Genomic DNA, 20,072 nt, shown 5'->3' with positions numbered 1-20,072 from the left:
CTTTGTGGAATTTTTAAAAATTCAGATTTAAAGAAAATTTTTTGAATCGCCAAATAATAAATTGATCTATGTAAAATTTAATTTCTTGTTTTAAGAATTAAGCTAAAGCATAAAAGCAAAAGAAGTTACCAAGGGGAAAAGATTGACAGATTTGACTGGATAAAAGAAATTCGTTAGATGTAAAACAAAAAAACCAACCCATATATTAGAAGTCAAAAATATTTTAACAAATACATAAGTATTTGAAACACCCCAAATCTGAGATGATAAACCTAACCATAGAAATGGTTATTAGCTTTATTAGTATCAGATAAGTGCAGATTAAAATGAGCGCTGCTCTCGCCGATTAGATTCACGAAATCTTGAAGATGCTTGGTGTGACCCGTTGCCGTTGTTAGCGCTAGCACGGGAGGCTGGCTAGACTCATCGTGCTGCCAGGATGGCTGAGTGCTGGGACGCTGGCCCAGCAGCACAGTCTTTAAGCCTTAACAGTTCGTGGTTTAACCTACAGAAGCGGAAGTATACATAAATGTGGGCTGATAGCACTGAAACTACCAGTGTTCCACTGGCTTTGACCTCTCATGAAGGTCAGCCTGAGAGATGTGAAAATTAGAGTATGGCAAAGGTGGCATAACAGACCAGTGAGGAACAGATGGGGGAGGTGGGTGGTCTGGGGCCAGCTGGGCAGCCAGCCGGTAGGTGACGGAGAGTGGATTCCTGCCTGCGCAGTTCTTGGACCAGACCGCACATGAAAGGTACAGATGTGCACCATTGAAACAGTAAACTACTAGAGAAGGTGTTCATTTTCTAAAAATTATTATCTTGATTCTAAACCAAAATGCCATAGAAGATCAATACATTATTAAACTGTGTAAGTAATGGCACAAAGTTTTAAAATCAGGAAAAATACTTGTAACGTAGATGACTAGTTTCCCTAATACTTGCACTGTTCACTAAGAAAATAACAAGGAATTCTGTAGAAAAATGATAAAAGTTGAGATTAGTAAACTCATAGAACAATTTAAATGATTAGTTACTAAACATGAAAAGTAGTTCAACTTGACAAATGGAGAGATGCTAATTAAAATAAGACAGCATCATATGTCCACTAGTTCTGTAAGAATGATAAAGACTTGTAAAGAGCCTTCTCATGATACTGTTGGTTATGTGTACAGATGGGTACGGTCTTTGTGACCGGGGCAGTTTGACATCGTCTACCAGACTTTTAAAACCAGCATCTCTCCTCCTGCAAAGTGGGATCATAGTAAAGAAGTATACAGATACATATTTTAAATGATCAGTTTGAAGATTAGCAAGATATATATATATATATATATTTAAAATCTTAAAATGTGCTTGTGCCTTGGCTTAGCAACTCCACCTGTGGGAATTGTCCCTGGGGCGGTGATTGGGTGTGTACATGTGCAGGGGTCATGGTGTGGGTCTCGGCGCTGCTTATAATTAAATAGGGGGAGGCGTTCAAATGATTGATTCAATTTTGAGGTGTGTGTGTATGAAATAGAATAGTGTCTGGTCATAAGTGATGATACAGCTCTTTATTAATAAAAGTTGTTCATATGAAAGAAAAGCAGCATCGTAAGAGTTCATTGTCTTGTAAAAACAAAACTAAAAGAAGTATGTGTCTAGGTAGAAAACTCTGAGAATAAACTGCCACAAAGAATGTACTTAGTGTGTTTTCCAAACATACACTGATAAAAAATAAACTAATAAAGAATAAACTCAAAAATGTTAAGTGGTATCTCTGGGTTGTGAGGTTATAGGCAATTTTTATTTTATATTAATTAATTTTCTAGTTTTTATTTTAAGATCATGGATTATGTGTATGGTTTGTTTTTTTGTTGTTGTTGTTTTTTCCCGGTACCGGGAATCAAACTCACGCCCTTGCACTTGCTAGGCAGGCGCTGTGCCGCTGAGCTAAATCCCCAGCCCCATTTGTGTCGTTTGTAAAAACCCGACCTATATATGTAATGTACTTAACGTAGAATTTTGAATTCAGTTATTTTTTCGTCATTTAGAAAATCTTGCCTTCAGGGGAGCAGTTTAAGAATTCACTTTTTTTTGTGGTTTCAGCTGTCAGTAGACTACTGCCATATTAAAAATGCCATTTTCTTATTTTATAGTGGGAAAGTAAAACTGTCCTGCGCAGTGAGCCCTTGATTTTAGAGGGAGGCTATGAAAACTGGCTCCTTTGCTATCCCCAGTATACAACAAATGCTAAAGTCACTCCACCCCCACGAGGCAAGAATGAAGAGGTGTCTATCTCATGTATGTATGTGGAAATTTTTGTTTAAAATTACATTAGTAAACATAAAATAGATTATTAATGTTTTTAGGGTCATGGTCTTCGTTGCATGTGTGTTTGTCCTGTTTTAAGACAGTCTACGGCCGTACCACCCTGAATGCACCTGATCTCGTCAAAGATAGACATATCCTACAAGACTGTCGAGATTGTCGTATCATTTAGTTTATGTTTAACTCTCACATACAACATGCATGACAAATACAAGTACTGTTTGTGGAGCTTGCTGTTCTTTAAAATAATATTCTTTTGCGGATTTTAGTGGATTTCACTTATCCCTCACTGGAGGAATCAGTTCCTTCCAAGCCTCCTGCTCAGATGCCGCCTCCTTCTCTACAAGTAGATGAAAATTCAGAATTGACAAATGATCAAGGAGAACTGAATGTGTCGATGCCCCCTGAACCAGTTGCTGCTTCCAAAGCTGAAGTTTCACCTGCAATTCAGCCAGTGCCTATTATAAAGAATATTCCGCAGGTATTATCTTGCTTTTCTTTTAATTTTGTTCTCTGTCTTCATACTATATTAAATGTACAGTAGAGAAGTGAAGTTTTATGTATAATCTTAACTTCTCAGGAAAGTATCAATTATAAGAAACTAGTCTTGGTACCTTCATTTTTACAGAATTTTTTGGTTATAGTCTATTAGAATAGATAATTCAAAGGATTTCAAACCTGTCTAGTGACTTTTTACCTAAGCAAGAATCCGTAATAGCTTCTGTTTCTACAGAGAAGTAGAAAAGTTCTTTGGAGTTTCTTTGTTTGCTTGTTTGTATTGTATTTGGCCAGTAGTACAGTTGTCCCTCAAAATCTGTTGGAGACTTGACCCAGAGCTCTCCGAGGATCAGAGCGTCTGTAAATGCCCAAGCCCTGTATGTGAAGTGGTCCTGTATTTGTGCAGAACTGGGTAGGCCCTCCCTTATACTCTCAGTGACCTGTGGGTTAGCTTTAGTACAGTGTGAGCAGTTGTTACACTCTGTTGTGTAGAGAATGATGGTAAGACGAGTCTAAAGTTCAGTGAGGGTGCAATTTTTAAAAATGAAAGAAATCACCAACAAAGTGAAAAGACAACCCGCAGAGTGGGAAAAAATTTTATCCAGTTGTCCCTTAGACAAAAGACTTCCTTCTAGAACATACAAAGAATTGAAAAAATCAGACCCCCCCCAATTCAAAAATCCAATAAAAAAAATGGACATCTGAGATGAATACACACTTCTGAGATGAAATACAAACAGCAAATAAATATATGAAGAAATGTGCAGCATCACTAGTCATTTGAGAGATGCAAATAAAAATAACACTGAGATTGCATCTTACCCCAGAAAGAATGGCTGTCATCAAGAAATCAACGAATAAATGCTAGAGGAGGGGCTGTAGGGATAAAAGGAACCCTTCTCCATTGCTGGTGGGGAGTGCAGACTGGTGCAACCTATGTGGAAATCAGTGTGGAGAGTCTTCAAAATCTAGGATTAGGGGTCCCATTCTACCCAGCTATTCCTTTTCTGGGTATCTCCCAGAAGAATTTAAAACACCATACCACAGCGGTACATGTGCACTCATGTTTATAGCTAAATCAATTTGTCATAGCTAAATCTTGGAAACAGCCCAAATGCCCATCAGCTGAGGAATGGATTAAAAAAGATGTGGTTTTTTTATACAGTGGAGTATTACTCAGCCATAAAGAAGGATAACCTTGAGACTTTTATAGGTAAATGGATGCAACTTGAGACCATACTCATAAGTGAAATAAATCAGACTGATATGTGTAAACATCATATTGTCTCCCTGGTATGAGAAACTGAAAGAGTAAATAAGTTCTAAAATATACAATAGATACTGTAAAATGGGAGAATTTGTTCAGAAGGAAAAAGGAACTAGGATGGGTGAAAGAGGAAAGGACAGGAGGGAAAAGGAAAAAATGCAAAGTCAGTTATGCTGGTAGTATCTCTTCATTCATTAAAAAGGAAGGTTTGTGCTAATATCGATCAGAGTAATTTTTATCTTGTACCATATCTTATACCCTGAGCAGCTACTTTGAAGAGAACATGTTATTCTTCCATTACTTTGTTACAAAAATTTTTTTTACCTTTTTTCCATTAAAAAAATGTTTTTGTTGTGGAACCTGTGGCTGTGGAGGGCCAAATGTATTTTCCCAGATAGGCTGATAAGATAGAAGTGGATTATCAGCATTTTGATTTTAAAACAAATTATTTTAGTTCTGTTTTATTTAAATGTGACATTTTAACAATAATTTATGTAAAACTTTAAAAATAACCAAGGCGTTTGAATAAAAAGCGGCAGCTTCCCGGTGGCGCTGGGGTTAAACGCAGAGCCTGGCGCTGAGTATACCCTCAACCCCTTTTTACTTTTTATTTTCGAGGCAGGGTCTCTCTGTCACTGAGTAGCCTCGCCTGGGGTCAAACCAGCTGTCGTCCTGTCTCAGCCTCTCAGAGTACTGGGATTATAGGTGTGCGTGAGCGTGCCCAGCTTTTATACACAGCTGTTGGTGGGGATGTAAACTAGTACAGCCGCTAAGGACAGTGTCTCATGCAAGTCTGTATCAAGGATCTGCACTGGGAAGGCCCAAAGGTCAGTGGTGGAAGCTAGAAAGTCTGTACCAGCAGGCTGAAGGGTCTGCACTGGAGCCAGGAAGCGATGTTCAAGGTAAGGACCAGAGCTCCCCAAGGAGAACTGCAGCCGTCCTCAGCAATAGCAAGGACCCTGGCCCCTCCGATGATGAGAACAGCTGAGTTCAGGAAAGCCAGCGTGACAAGCTTCTCCCGGAGGATCAACAGCACAGCATCTTCCCTGCAGTTCTCCTTTTTATGTTCTTGGCAACAGTCCTGAGGCGGGGACACCCAAAACCACGCTGGGTCAGTTCATGTGGGTGTTACAAGTTGACCATTAATTAATCCACCACAGAAGAGAACCAGGGGGTGGAGGAGTGGGGGAGGTGCCCGGAACATAAAAATAATTAAGATGTGTTATGTGTCTGCATCACCTCCCCGTGATGAACGTAATCATGTACTGCAAACGCAGGCTGACAAACGAACATGATCACAGCTGCACATTTAGAATCAGGGAATAATAGAGCTGGGCAGGGTGGTGCATGCCTGTAATCCCAACAGTCTTGGAGACTGAGGCAGGGGGATTGCAAAATTCACACCCAGCTTGCAGTTTAGAAAATTAATAAAACTTTGTCTCAAAACTGAAAGAGCTGAGGATGTATTTCAGTGCAAAGGCCCTGGGTGCCTGGTACCACAAAAGGAGAGAGAGACAAAGGATAATAGATTAAGCTATCAAAATGTGAATTCTCAAACATGTAGAAGAGAGTGTAGGTTTTGTTTTTGTTTGTTAAAAAAAAAAAAAACGGGCAGAAAGAAGAAGTGCTAGAAAAGATTTTTTTCTTCACTACTTTCTACTTGTTTTCTAGAAGAAATATGTAAAATTCATTTTATAAGAATGCTGAGTAGTTTGTTACTGGCAAACATTCCTGTGAATTCTCATTTTTGTTTCATTATACTGTATTGCCAAGAAATGATGTCACGTCTCTCGGTGGTGTAGTTACTGTGCTGTTAAAGTGAGGTGAGGCATGTTTAACGCATTTGATGAGGCAGTTAGGTAATTCATGACCTGGCTTGAAGGAAACCAGTTCTCCCTCCCCCTGCCTCTCCCTCCCCTCCCTCTCCCTCCCCCTGCCTGTCCCTCTCTCTCCCTCTCTCCAACATCCCCATCCCTTTTTTTTGAGGTGGGGTCTCATTAATTTGCTAAATTGTACAGGCTGAGCTTGAGCTTAGGATCCTTTTGCCCTGGCCTCCTAGAATGCTAGGTTAGAAGGAGGGCAACAGACAAGGTGGGTGAGTGGTTGGCAGCCGTCTGTAGTCCTGGTGTGAGGGGAGCTCCGCGAGGCCTGGGCTGGTGGGAGCAGATATGGAAGTAGCAGGAGGAGAAGTATCGCACCGCAGAAGGGCACAGAACATGAGGGGGAACTCAGTTTGGGGTTTGTACAGCCTCTTGGAGAAGGGATGTTCCCGTGAAATAAGGCCATGTTTGTGAGGAGTCATGAGTTCCATGTTGGCTGTCTTGGGTTGAAGATACAGTTCTGGAGCTAGTGAGTAGGCAGGTGGATATGTGGAAATAGGACTTGACCTAGGTGTGCGGCGCTAGAGTTCATGTCTCTGCACAAGCACATTAATAAATTCCCTGTACAGAACCCGTCTGGGTGAGCGGAAAATGTCGAACTGAGTCTCCCATTCCAGTCTGGCCATATGAGGAAGCTGGCATTGAGTGGTTTACAAGTAGATGTTCAGGTTGATGCTGCCTCTGTGAAGAGACAGTTCTTGTATCGCAGCTTGGTTTCGGAACCACGGTAATACATTTTGCTGTTTTTGTTTCTGTAGATTGATCGTACTAAAAAACCACCCGTCAGATTGCCTGAAGATCATAGAGTAAAATTGGAGAGTACAGACCACGAGCAGCAGCCTGCTCAGAATGCAAAAGCCGTCCCCGACCGCTCCACCAAGCCAGCGTTTCCCTCTGCGGCTGCCGTGTTAACAGATGAAGAAAAAGCACAGATTCATGCAGAAGCCGCCCTGCTCATGGAGAAAAGCAAGCAAGAAAAAGAACTTCGGGAAAGGCAGCAGGAGGAGCAGAAGGAGAAGCTGAGGAGGGAAGAACAAGAACAAAAAGCCAGAAAAAAACAAGAAGCTGAAGAAAATGAAATCCCAGAAAATCAACAGAAAGCAAAAGAAGAAATGGAGAAGAGAGAAAGTGAACAAGCCAAGAAGGAAGATAAAGAAACCTCAGCAAAGAGAGGCAAAGAAACAACCGGATTAAAAAGACAGAGTAAAAGTGAACATGAAACTTCTGACGCCAAGAAGTCTGTGGACGACAGGGGGAAGAGGTGTCCAACTCCAGAAGTGCAGAGAAAGCCCGTGGGCGACGTCCCTGCTCCTGTGCCGGGAGACGCCAGCGCAGGCAAGGTGAGCGGAGCAGAGCGGCTCAGGGACGTGTACACAGAAGCGCAGCGCCAGGCCTCCCGCGACCGGCGGGCCTCTGAGTAGATTTCTCTGGGACCTCGATTGTCCTGTTCTGTCCGCATTTGCTCGCCTGCTTTGCTCTGTTTTTGGCAATACTGAGCATTGAATTCAGAGCGTCAGGCTTGCCAGGCAAGCACTGCAGTACTGGGCTCCGTCCCAGCCCCTTTTTAATTTTAGTTTGAGACAGAGTTTCATTAAATTGCCTGGGCTGGCTCAAACTTTGGGTCCTCCTGCCTCAGCCTTCTGAGTAGCTGGGGTTATAGGTGTGCACCGCCATACCCATACCTACTGTACTTTGAGTCCAGTGATGTATTTTAAATGATTAATTGGCAGTGGAATTTGTGTCAGTAAAGTGCAATGCATTCCTGATAACTGAGATAAGTAGCTATAGTCTTCATTTTTATATTCGATGGGTGATCACCGAAAAACAAGAATATAATCTTCCTCTCAGTATGGAGAAGTTAGATGCCAATATTTGTGTGATAAAGTTTGTATCTGCCAGGAATGCATGTGAAATCAGTAGCATTAAGATAGTCCAAATCTAGGCCCGTGGCGCAGGCCTAGACAGGGGGATCACAGGGTGGAGCCCGGCCTGGGCAACTTAGCGAGACCCTGACTGAAACAAAAAATAAAAAGAGCTGTACATGTCACCCAGGGGTGAAGCAGCCCTCAGTTCCACCCCTAGTACCAGCGGGAAGAGCCCAGCCTTAATTTTACATGTAATCGTATTTTGGGTCAGGTCTGTGTTTTCTTTCTAGCTTTACCTACCCAAGTAACACTGGCAAGAACCCAATTAATGTTGCCTTTTTTCTAATCTTGGCTACACATCCAAAATGGATTCCCATAATTTTAGAGGACAGTTTTGTTACTGTTCTTTAATCTAATTATGTGTTTTTCTTTACTATGCAATTAATAGTGACTTCTAGATACTAAATTAGTTTTTTTTAAAGTAGAACAAGTAATATCCCTTTTATGGACATGTAAATTGAAAAACATTTTTTGGTAGTATGAAAATGACCTCTGAAGGAGGCAAAATATTTGGTAACTGCTAGTATAAAAAATAGACCTGCTGTGCAGAAACCTTCTAAACACCCCTTTGGGACTTTAATAGTCATCTCGTTGGTCTTTAATTTAAGAGTGAAGCTCATGCTTAAACGTTGAGTATTTGCTTAAAATCGCATAGGCAACGGGAGTCCAAAGCCACCTAATTTCATTTTGTTTATCACTGACAAACAGTGGTTAGAACTTAAAGCATTCATGCTTTGGATGCCAAATGTCCCCACGATTCTAAGTAACCCTCAGTTAGGACCTAGCTTTGGACTTTCCCTATAACACACGGAAAAAGTTTACATTATATTGCTAGATGTGTATGTACCTTTTAAAAGTAGCAGTCTGTAGTTTATTATAGAATAGATTTTCTTCAAAGTATTGCTAATAAAGTCATCACCATGATCATATTAAAAACAAGATAAAATTAAAGTGAATTATTTTAAAGATCCTGTGATGTATAAGAAGATATAAAAATGGATTTTGCATTGCTTAAGTTTGGTCTACATAAAATTTTATATTCTCTGTAATACTTCAAAGTTTTTGGAGCACAGTCCTTCTCATGGTGATCAAAAGCATAAGGAACTGAAATAAAAGAATAGTTCCCAGTGAAGCCGTGGTAAGTATGTGCTGGTTATCAGCATTCTGTCTTGGGCCTCGTGTCACAAACCAGTGCTTCACAGTCTGCTTTGATTTTTATCACTTTGTTTTTCATTGATTCATCAAAACTTTCTGGCTCTTTCTCCTTAGTGGTAGGTGATTCCAAAGGGGCTCAGAAGTATGTGTTTTGAATTTGATAGTAAAATAGAGTACACTTAATATTTTTTATTTTTTGCCAGATTTAAATTTTTTTATAAGTCTATATCAAATTTCCATAAACACAGATTAACTTTGTGCTTTCTTTGCTGTGCAGGAGCTTTTTAATTTGGTATGATCCCATGTTTTTCTTGGCACTATTTATTGTGCAAGATATATTCATTCTTTTTGACTTGTTGGCTTGTGTCTAGGATATACTTGAGAATTTTGTATAATGCTGGATTGGTGGTCATGGGTTTCCTGAGATGTTCTTTGTCATGGAAATACCTTACTTCTCTTTTAATTTTGGAGGAAAGTTTTACAGGATACGTAAGTGGGGGTTGGAAGTTACATTTCAGAACTTGAAATGCTTCACTTCTGGCCTTTAAGGTTTATATAGAGAAGTCTGCTCTAATTTTAATGTGTTTGCCTCCACACATGATTCATTGCCTTTTCTCACAGCTTTTAAGATTCTGTCTCTGCGATGGACTTCTGGTACTCTGACTATAATGTGGCATGAAGAGCTGCTCTTTTGGTCATGGCTCTTTGGGGTTCCATATGTCTCATTCATCATTATGTTTCTTTTTTTGTTTTGTGGTTTTTTGTTTCTTGTTTTTGGTACCAGGAATCAAACTCAGGATCTTGCATTTGCCAGGCAGGTGCTGTGCCGCTGAGCTATATCCCTGGCTGTTTATTTCTTTACATTTGAGAGTTTCCTGCCATTATTTTTGTGCACAGGTTTTTTTATGACATTTATTGTCTTCTGATTTTTTGATTTATTCTAATTATTCTTAGAGTAAAAAATGGATCTTCTGTGGTATCTAGCAGCTATTGGATCCATTTTTCATGTTCTTTTGTTGCTTTCAAGGTGTTTTTGAGTAGTTGGCCTTTGAAGGCATTGTCTTCTATTTCTGAAGTTCTGTCCTCACATTGGTAGCTTCGTCTGCCCATACTTGCAATATAATTTTCAGTCTTCTGGATTTCTGATTGAAACTTTTTTATTGACTAATTCTTTGCTAAACTGGTCATTCATGTTTTTTAGAGTTTTAAGTCAGTTTTTTATTAGTGTTGTCCGAAAGCTCTTGGATCATTTTGGTTTTTATTTCCATCATCTGTTTAGTTACATCTTCTGTGACCCTGCTTGGTACCTCTTCGATCTGTTTTCTAACCTCTGTTATCCTCTTGAGTCATTCGAGTATGTGGCTTATGCTGTTCTCCTCTCCAGTGCCTCCTGGATTATCTTTGGGGAAGTTAGGAGTTATTCAAGGCGTTCTGGTGCCATGTCTTCTCATTTTTCTGTTTTCTGTTTTGTTTTGTGCTGAGGTTTGTGGACTCTTGCAAAGACATTGCTAGTAGAGAGATCCCTTTAATTACTTTTCAGTGAGGTACTTTCGGTGTGACTGACCGCCTTGGCTAAATTAGGAGGGGAAGATTCAGTGTAATTGGCCCGACACTGAGTTCTCTGGGCATGTATTGGGATTTCTGGTATTGTTCATGTCACAGAGGTCATCTAAGTGTTGCCTTGCTGAGGAAACCCATCAACAGCAACAGTTATGCCACACTGGTAATGTCAGCAAATCAGCTGCAGTGGTACCATCCAAAACAAACTGGATATTAACTATGATAAGAGCCAGTTTTGTATCACCACTAACCCTGGAGGAGAAGTCCACATTTAAGGTATAAACATTAAGACAACTCAGGTAATGACTTACACTTAACAGGTACTAATTGCCACAGCTGTATCTGCTAATGGTAAAAAAGAATTCAGTAATTTTATAGCGTTAACTTCTAAAGACTAATAAGGATTAATGGTTATACTATTAAAGATACAAGAGGTTGGGAACAAGGGAATGAAAGAGGAAAAATTTGACACCTTAAACTGCGTGGTATGAGGAACAGGAGAGAGAAGTAGTGTGGAGGATCCTGGTGGGCGGTGGAAGGATGTTTACAGCAGTAGGTAAAGTTAGGAGAAGAAACGACTGAGGAAGAGAGGGAACAGAGAGGGAAGGGATACCGCGATACTGACTGTCAAGCTCCATTCGATACCTGTTGGAACACTAAAAGGCTTGAGAACTGAACATGTTTTTCCTGTAGCAAATAGTGGGAAACCAAGTACTTGGTTCCAAGGCCCAAAAAATTACTTACAAGTTCATTTTTCCGGGACTCTCATAAATTTTGCACTGATTTCTTTTTTTAATTCTATTGTGGTTCTCAGTTTTCCTCTTAGCTTTATTGCAGGTATCACTAACTTTCTTTGGAGCCATGGCTATGATATTTTACAGAAATAAAGTGACCAGAAAAGCCCCATGACAAAGGTCTAACAAGGTGACACAAGTTGTCCGGGCCAGAGTGATGCCGAGACTGAGGCAGTGCTGCTCGTGTCCACGGTGAGACCCACACGGGCTCACCCTTGGCCCGCACAGCTTTTTCAAGTTGGATTTTCGGCTCCACTGTCGATCAGAGTTAAGAACACCGAGCAGGTGTTTTTGAACTTTGCTGTTCAAGTAGTAGAAAGTTCAAGCTTGGAGCCATTCAGTAACTGAGGTGTCACTACGGGAGGAAAAATTAAGAGGGAAAAGAGGAAAGAAAGAAGGAAAAGAGATCATTCTGCGCTGGGTGTATTCTGAATAATGCTAACATTTCTGTGTGTTTTTGTATGGAAATATGTTATTTCTTTTGAGTGGGCACTTCAAGGTGGAATTGTTTTGCCGTGTTTCGTTTCACTTTTTGGGTTTTTTGCTTTTGTTTTTGTGGTGCTGGGGATCGAACCCAGGGCCTTGTGCATGCAAGGCAAGAGCTCTACCAGTGAGCCCCAGCCCCAGCCCCTGTGTTTTGTTTTAAGAAACTTTTAAAAAACTTGCCAAAATGTTTCCCAGGGTGGCTGCCCCCATTTTGCCTTCCCACTAGCAGCAGAAGGAAAGCGAAGAGGAGGGGAAGGACGGAGAAGGAAAACTGTGAGGCAGAAGATACTTGGAAATCACATTTCCTTCTCTTCCTCCTCCCCTCCCCCTCCTCCTCTTCTGCCCTCCCTCCCTCCTCCCTCCCTTCCTTTTTTCTTCAGCACTAAGCGTTGAACCCAGGGCCTTCGCACTGAGCTACATCCCCATCCTTTTTTATTTGTTTTTATTTTGACACAGGATCTCACTGAGGTTCATAGTCTGGGCTCATATTTGCCATCCTCCTGCTTCAGCCTTCCAGGGTGCTGAGGTTACAGGTGCACACCACCATGCCTGGCTCTCTTTATTTTTAGTGGAGTTTCTCCAAGCACAAATGTCTTTTGGGGCAAGTCCGATCTGCCAATTTTTCTCATTTGACTCATGTTTTTGGTATTTATCTAAGGGACTTTTTGTCTAACCCAAAGTCATAAACTAATGAAAAATGTTTTTTTCTTAGAATCTTACAGTGTTAGTTCTTACAGTTAGATCTGTGTCCGCTCTGACTTAATTTTTGCGCAGTGTAGCCTCCCCTTGGTTGTACTTTCTCTTTTCCTTGGCTTCAGCTACTCTGGTTCAACCATGTTCTGAAAGTGTGAGATGGAAGTTCACAGAAACCAACACCTCATACATTGTAGATAACTTCTGTAGTAGCATATTGCTGTAATTGTTCCTTTTTCTCTTGGTTGTTAATGTCTTACTGTGCCCAATTCGAGTCACACACGGCTCTGTCATAGACGTGTCTGGGTAGGAGGAAATGCAGTGTGTAAGAAACGCGCAGCACCCTCTGGGCTTCAGGCACCCCCGGAAGTCCCAGAACACTCTCCCTGGCTGGGAGAGGCCACCAGCCCTCGGAGAAGGAAGGATCTAGATGTCTTTTTGCATGCAGCTATTCATTTATCCTACTTGCCTTGGGCTGATTATTTTTTCAAGCATGCAAATTCTGTTACATGTTTATGTTCAAAGGAATTCTATTTTAAGACAAGAAGAATATGAAGATAGAAACTGGTGGACTTTTTCTTTTCTGTTAGTAATAATTTTTCATTTAAAGAAGCGGAAGTACCATTGTCGAGTTTGGAAGTTGGTGCCTCCGTGTATCGGCTGCATTTACTTGCACAACGCCTCGTCAGTGTTTTGTGGAAAGAATACGTATAGAAGACCCGCAGGGGAGCAAAATGACAGCGTAGTCCGTGATACGCTGCGTGGCCTTGCTTGTTCGTGTGGGTCCCGCGTTGAGCTCTTCACGAGCCACAGTGGAAGGGCATCTCCTTCTGCCTTGTCTCTGCCATTGTTAAGTCCAACCCACACATCCTGTCTGTCACTCCAAACTCGGAAGGTGCCCCAGTTAAAAGGCCATTAGGGGCCTTAGGAACTGCAGCTCAGGAAAGCGAGGTTCGATAGCTCAGAGCCGGCGTTGCAGAGGGAGGGGAGGTGCTCCTGTGCTCCCGCTGTGGCCTTGGTGCAGGTGGGGTGTGACCCTGGAAGAGACGGGAAGGAGGGTGGACCCGGGGGCACGCTCCCACACAGCAAGCGTCACCCCCCTCTCGGCGCACACCCGAGTCTTCGGGACGCCCACTGGCGGGAGTGACCCAGGCTCATGTCCCAGGCAGCGGCTCTGGTCGCTAAGTCCTGCTTCCAGCTGGCCTTCAGATGCCATTGTAAACGCTCTTGTTTTAAAACCTCCTGGAACGTTTTCAGCATAGTTTTCCTTTTATTTTCACACCCCTCTTCCTCTGAGTGTAGTAATATTTAGAACTTGTGAAAAATGGATTTTTTTTTTTATCTTTGAACCTGTTTTTAAAACATGTCAGCCAAGGCAAGGTTCTTCTTTGGCACAAGTACCTAAGTTTGTAAATGGCAAATTTTAATTGAAAAATTGGACTCTTTTCTCCCCCACGCAGGCTCAGCGGGAGCCTTTGACGAGAGCACGGAGTGAAGAAATGGGGAGGATCGTCCCGGGCCTGCCTTCTGGCTGGGCCAAGGTAGGAGTCACGCTCGGAACTTGAACTAGGTAACACAGTCACTGTGTCCTTTAGAAAAGAGGCAGTTCTCTTTCTTCAGTGTAAGGGAACATAGCCCTTTCTCCTGATTATTGAGGATTAGATTTCTCAATACCCAGCCTGGGGTTCTGGGGTTCTGGCTGCAGTACGTGGGCATTCTGGCAATATTTTTTAGTAACAGTATGTATGTGCCAGATATGGTGGCTCACACCAGGAATCCCAGCTGCATAGGAGGCTGAGGCAAGAGGATTGCAAGTTTGAGATGAGCCTGAGCAACTTAGTGAGACCCTGTCTCAGAATAAAAAAGTGGGTATGTAGCTCAGCGGGAAGGCCCTGCATTCAATCCTTACTACCACTAATAATCACAATCATAATGCATTACTCTAAAACCTAAGTTTCGTTGGAAGTTTAATGAAAGAACTGATTATTACCATTTTATTGAAATTATTTTAGGGACTGGCAGTGTAACTCAAGGGTGGAGTGCATACTTTTTAATCCACAAATAAATGTGGCTGGACTACTATGGAATAAATTGTTTCAATGTAATGGTCATTTTGGGTTTTTTTGTTTGTTTTTTGTTTTTTTGAGAGACAGGGTCACTATGCAGTTTGGGCTGGCCTTGAGCTCACTTTGTAGCCTAGGCTGGTCTCAAATTTACAACGATACTCCTGCCCGATCCTCCTGCCCCAGCCTCCCAAATGCTGGGATTACAGGTGTGCGCCACCACGCCTGGCTCATTTTTAGTTTTTGACCGTTCTTAATTTTTCCTTTTCCATCTAAGTTTCTGGACCCGATCACTGGAACCTTCCGTTATTACCACTCACCCACCAACACTGTCCATATGTACCCACCAGAAATGGCTCCTTCCTCTGCTCCTCCTTCCACGCCCCCGACTCACAAAGCCAAGCCCCAGGTTCCTGCCGAGAGGGACAGGGAGCCGTCCAAACTGAAGCGCTCCTACTCCTCCCCAGACATCGCCCAGGCCGTGCAAGAGGAGGAGAGGAGGAGGCCCACAATGACACCAGCTGTGAATCGGGAGAACAAGTAAGTTTGTCCTGACCCTAGAGCTTGAATCTCACAGGTACTGTGTTTAAATACTCTTGCTCTAAATAGATCACCATACTAATGTTAGAGTTTGAAATCATTTTGGATGGCCGTTCCAGCCACGTTATTTACCATGGAGAAAAGGGAAATGAAACTATCCCTGGTTTTTCTCCCACGTGATAACTTAGTACTCAGGCGAGGTGTTACATAAGTGATAAGAATAAAAGCATTACGCACTGGGCTACATTGCACAGCACCTGTGCCGTGGGGACCTCCGCGTTTTCCTTAGCCTTCCTGTGATTCCTGTGGGGCCCCTACCTTCGGGCAGTATGGAGTCTGAATTGCCGCAGCCCTCAGGTTCCAGTCAGTGAGAGTCAGGCTGTCCTGTGGTACTGAAGTAACAAGCGCCAGTGCGTCTGCTCTGCCCTCCTGCTCCTTCCCGCGCTGTGCTGCGCTCTGCTCGCAGGTGGTGAGTGGCGTCCACTTCAGTTTCCCACAGTACTGTCTCATCTCGATGTCTTCGGGGTTCTGCCCTTTCTGAGTCTAATGCTCCTGGCTTACACAGGTAGGGTATGAGGAGATGGTTTTTAAGTCTGCCTACCGCTTCTGATCTCTACATTTTGGGAGGAGGAAGGCAGGAGATGGAAACGCAGTTGGCCCGCCCTAGCCATGGGTTCTGCATCAAGGGCATCAACCAGCCGTGGATTGAAATTACTTGTTAAGATTCTTGGCCAAGAGTAAGTCTCCTTTGCTGGAAAACAGAAAGCAAGGGAAAGAAAGAAAGAGAGAGAGAGGGAGGGAAGGAAGGAAGGAAGGAAGGAAGGAAGGAAGGAAGGAAGGAAAAGAAAGAGAAAGAGAAAGAAAGAAAAAAGGAAGGGAGGAAAAGTCGGTACTGCACCGCTGCAGCCGTTTTTGGTCAGGCAGCGTTTCTTCCACAGCACAGCGACCCACCTGTGGGCAGCGTGGCTGTCGACTTTAAGTAGTAGCACTCCAGATACCCTTTGATATCTGCTCTCCATTGATAGATACTGATTTTGTGGCATTCTGGTTGAGTTCAAATATTTAAAACTGCTAACCTCCCTGGGATCATTTGAAAGACACAGAGAGCCTCTGTCCTCCAGCTCTTATTTCACAGCAAACTAGAGAATCTGTCAGGCCCTTTCTAGACCCAGGAACCCACCTAAGAGGTTAAGACGGTGGGTTCAGGACACAAGCAGGTCTGGCCTGGTTACTGAGGGCCCTGTGAGGCCCGGCATCTTGGGCACTGACACACTCACTGGGCAGGGGTGACTGGTGCTGAGCTGCTGCCCTGTGCAGGGTGGGCCTCAGTTCAGGTGTGTGCCTCTCACCGCGTCCTGTATCTCTGTGCTCAGGCCGACGTGCTACCCCAAAGCCGAGATCTCAAGGCTGTCCGCCTCTCAGATTCGCAACCTCAATCCTGTCTTTGGAGGCTCTGGACCAGCCCTCACCGGACTCCGGAACCTAGGAAATACGTGCTACATGAACTCGATCCTGCAGTGCCTGTGCAATGCCCCACATCTGGCTGACTATTTCAACCGGAACTGTTATCAGGATGATATTAACAGGCAAGTAAGCCTCTGTCCTTTGCAATACATGGTTGAAAGGACAGCCCAGCATACTTCCTGTCTTAGTCCCTTTTGTGCTGCTCAACAAAGTACCCGAGACTGGCTCATTATAAAGAAGAGAAGTGTACTCTGGGTATTTCTGGAGACAGTGAAGTCCAAGACACAGATGCTGCCTTGCGGTCCTGGCCTCTGGCTGTGCCGTCACTTAGCAGAGGTGAAGGGTAAGAGAAGACGAGCTGCTTTGTCGTGCCGTCTTCTAAGTGCACCAAGCTCATTCTTCAGAGAGAAGCCCTGCGACCTCATCACTCTCAAGGTCCCGTCTCTGTATTTTTTATTTTTTTGGCAGCACTGGGCATTGAACTCAGGGCCTGGCGTATGCTAAGCAAGTGCTTTGTCACGTAGCTACGTCCTCATCCTGTTTTAGTTTTGTTTTGACACTGACCTTGAACTTGGAATCCTTCTGCCTCAGCCTCCCCAGTAGTGGTATTAGAGCAGAAGGCCCTACCTCTGAACATTGTCATACTGGCAACACCTAAATTTTTGAGAGGATATGTTCCAACCATAACCCCTACCACTCAGCTCTGAAGACGTTAATTAAGAAAAGAGAAAATGTATTTCTTCACAAGAAAAATATAGAGGAAAACCAGCTCTGAAAGACAAGTAGAAAAGAGCAGTACCAGAAGGCAGAAACGCAGCATCATAAAACTGCAGCATGTTGCTCCATGGGGCAGCAGAGCCTGCAGCAGGAATACTCCAGGTTGGAAAACTAAGCAGAGTAAGGTCCAGAAGAGTATCTGGTGGTATACCTGCAGGTATTTTCATGGAGGGCTATCGTGTGTGAATGCTTTACTGCTGACATCAAGGACCCACTGTACTTTATACAATTTTCCTTTATTGCTTTTTTGGTGACTTGAATTTTATTTGCACAGGTCAAATTTGTTGGGGCATAAAGGAGAAGTGGCAGAGGAGTTTGGCATAATCATGAAAGCACTATGGACAGGACAGTATAGGTACATCAGCCCCAAAGACTTTAAAATCACCATCGGGAAGATCAATGACCAGTTCGCAGGATACAGCCAGCAAGATTCACAGGAACTGCTTCTCTTCCTCATGGACGGTCTCCATGAAGACCTAAATAAAGTAAGAGGTTTGCTGTTTCTCAGTTTCCAGGCCCCTTAGGGTTGCTCAGTAGCGCTGCCATCATCTTCACAGCAATTTAAATTCTGGTTGGTGAGTGTTCAGCAGTAGTTTACTCAGATGCAGTACACTGTACTGGATACAGCATATCTGATAAGGGAGAAGTTACCTGAAATGTTTCAGGCATGCTTTGGATTCTGGGTTTTTTTTTTTTTTTTTGGATTTTGGAATATTTACATATATGTGATGAGATACCTTGGGGGTAGGATCCCAATATAAACACAGAATTCATTTATGTTTCATATATATCTTAAACACATAGCCTAGTTTTACATAATGTTTTTAAATAATTCTGTACATGAAACAGTTTCATAGTGTGTAATTTTCCACTTGTAGCAGCATGTTTGTGCTCAGAACGTTTTTTATTTTGGAGCATTGTGGATTTTGAGATTAAAGATGTTGGGTGTGTATTTGAAAAGTGGTACATGTAGTTATTACGTAACAGTTAACAGGTCATATTGCTGAGCCATTTGCAAATGGTAAAATAGTTACTAGTGATGTTCCCACATGAAATAAAGTCATAAATGTGGTTCTATAAAAGATAGCCTGAATATCTTTATTATGTATTTATTTTATTGCGTCTTTATGTACTTATTTTATAGTTTGTATATATAACTTTATACTATGTTTTATACTTATTTTCTAAAGTAAGTATTATCCCATGTGACCAGGTGATTCACATGGTGGTTTTTATAGAGACATGTATCTCTCTGTAAATTTTTATATGACAGCTACTTTTCAGCACACCATGTTATCATCTTTTTTGAGATACCTCTGGGATCACCAATGATTGTGATTGTGTGTGTGTGTGTGTAACCATATGTAGGTGGCTGTATTTCTGTCTTCATTTATGAGGCTCAGACAATGAAATTACATCTGTCTAGTTGCTGCCCTAATTCTCAGCTCTATCTGGGATGTCTTCTTTTTTCAAAACCAGACCTTTTAGCTTTTTGAATAAAAAATATATTAAATTCCAACAGGTTACATCCTTTGAATAAAGTGGTATTTTTGTGTTTGGCTAGAACTATTTTTTGTAGCACTTAATATGATAAGATTTCCTTTATGAATACTACAAGTGTTTTCAAGTCTGGAAAGTATTTGACCCTTTGAATTGTATATCTTTTTCCAGGCTGATAACCGGAAGAGACATAAAGAAGAAAACAATGATCATCTTGATGACTTCAAAGCTGCAGAACATGCTTGGCAGAAACATAAGCAGCTCAACGAATCTATCATCGTGGCACTTTTTCAGGGTCAGTTCAAATCTACAGTGCAGTGCCTCACCTGTCACAAAAAATCCAGGACGTTTGAGGCCTTCATGTATTTGTCCCTGCCACTGGCGTCCACAAGTAAATGCACGTTGCAGGTGAGTTGGAGGAGGCGAGAGAGACTAGGCGGGTCGAATGCTGCTTGGATGCACGTACAGACGTACTCTGTCCAGCAGTTCATTTCCAGGCGTTACCCGTGAGCACTTGATAGAAAGATTCCTTTTAAAAAGGGTTCCTTTGCTAAAGGTTCTTCCGATTACATATTCTTTCAGAGTTGGTAATATACTTCTAAAAGGTGCAGTCTCCCTTCCCCCTCTCCCGCCTCCTGTTCCCTAGTGCTGGGGATCGAACCCAGTGCTCTGTGCATGTTAGGCAAATACTCTGCCACTGAGCTGCATCCCCATCCCATAAAAGTCTGTATTTTTAATTAGTTGTGAAAGTTAATTTGGAAAATTCTATGTTGACTTTAACTTAGGTCTACTTTTTACACATGCGTGTTTTAGGTGAGCATGTACCTTAGTTGGCACACAGCTCCTTGTGCATTTGCACACAGGCTCTTTGGTGCATTTAGACTTGCCTCCTGCAGCGCATCCTTTCTTATCTTCCCTGGCCTGCCAGGCGCAGTGTGGGAGTCTCCCGCGCACTGTCCTGGCCCACAGCCCCCACCCCACCCCCGCCCCCATAGGTAGCCCTCCCCACGGCCTTCACTGGGCTGCGTTTCTCATGGGATCTGGACCCCTGTTTGAACTTACTATCTGTGCAGGGTAGCTTACTGAAGAGGTGCTCTCTGATACTGTGTGAAGAAGTGAGATAGCCTGAATATCTTTATTATGTATTTATTTTATTG

The 20,072-nt window shown here is 42.6% G+C and overlaps 1 protein-coding gene across 2 annotated transcripts in view; it reads left to right on the top strand.

Annotated features, from left to right (window-relative positions):
- Usp8 (ubiquitin specific peptidase 8) overlaps positions 1-20,072 on the top strand; it is a 64,288-nt gene that overhangs the window by 34,549 nt on the left and 9,667 nt on the right. For both annotated transcript variants that reach the window (XM_005376668.2, XM_013510292.1), the window contains 8 exons: positions 2,142-2,286; positions 2,583-2,794; positions 6,717-7,298; positions 14,032-14,112; positions 14,912-15,174; positions 16,548-16,760; positions 17,690-17,900; positions 19,087-19,323. In XM_005376668.2, the coding sequence (XP_005376725.1) occupies positions 2,142-2,286; positions 2,583-2,794; positions 6,717-7,298; positions 14,032-14,112; positions 14,912-15,174; positions 16,548-16,760; positions 17,690-17,900; positions 19,087-19,323 (1,944 nt within the window). The remainder of the gene's footprint in view (positions 1-2,141; positions 2,287-2,582; positions 2,795-6,716; positions 7,299-14,031; positions 14,113-14,911; positions 15,175-16,547; positions 16,761-17,689; positions 17,901-19,086; positions 19,324-20,072) is intronic.

The sequence above is a fragment of the Chinchilla lanigera genome, unplaced genomic scaffold, assembly GCF_000276665.1.
Source record: "Chinchilla lanigera isolate Chin_1 unplaced genomic scaffold, ChiLan1.0 scaffold00008, whole genome shotgun sequence".
NCBI classification, from domain to species: domain Eukaryota; kingdom Metazoa; phylum Chordata; class Mammalia; order Rodentia; family Chinchillidae; genus Chinchilla; species Chinchilla lanigera.
The sequence above is the reverse complement of the archived record's forward strand: the minus strand, read 5'-3'. Positions and strand labels throughout refer to the sequence as shown.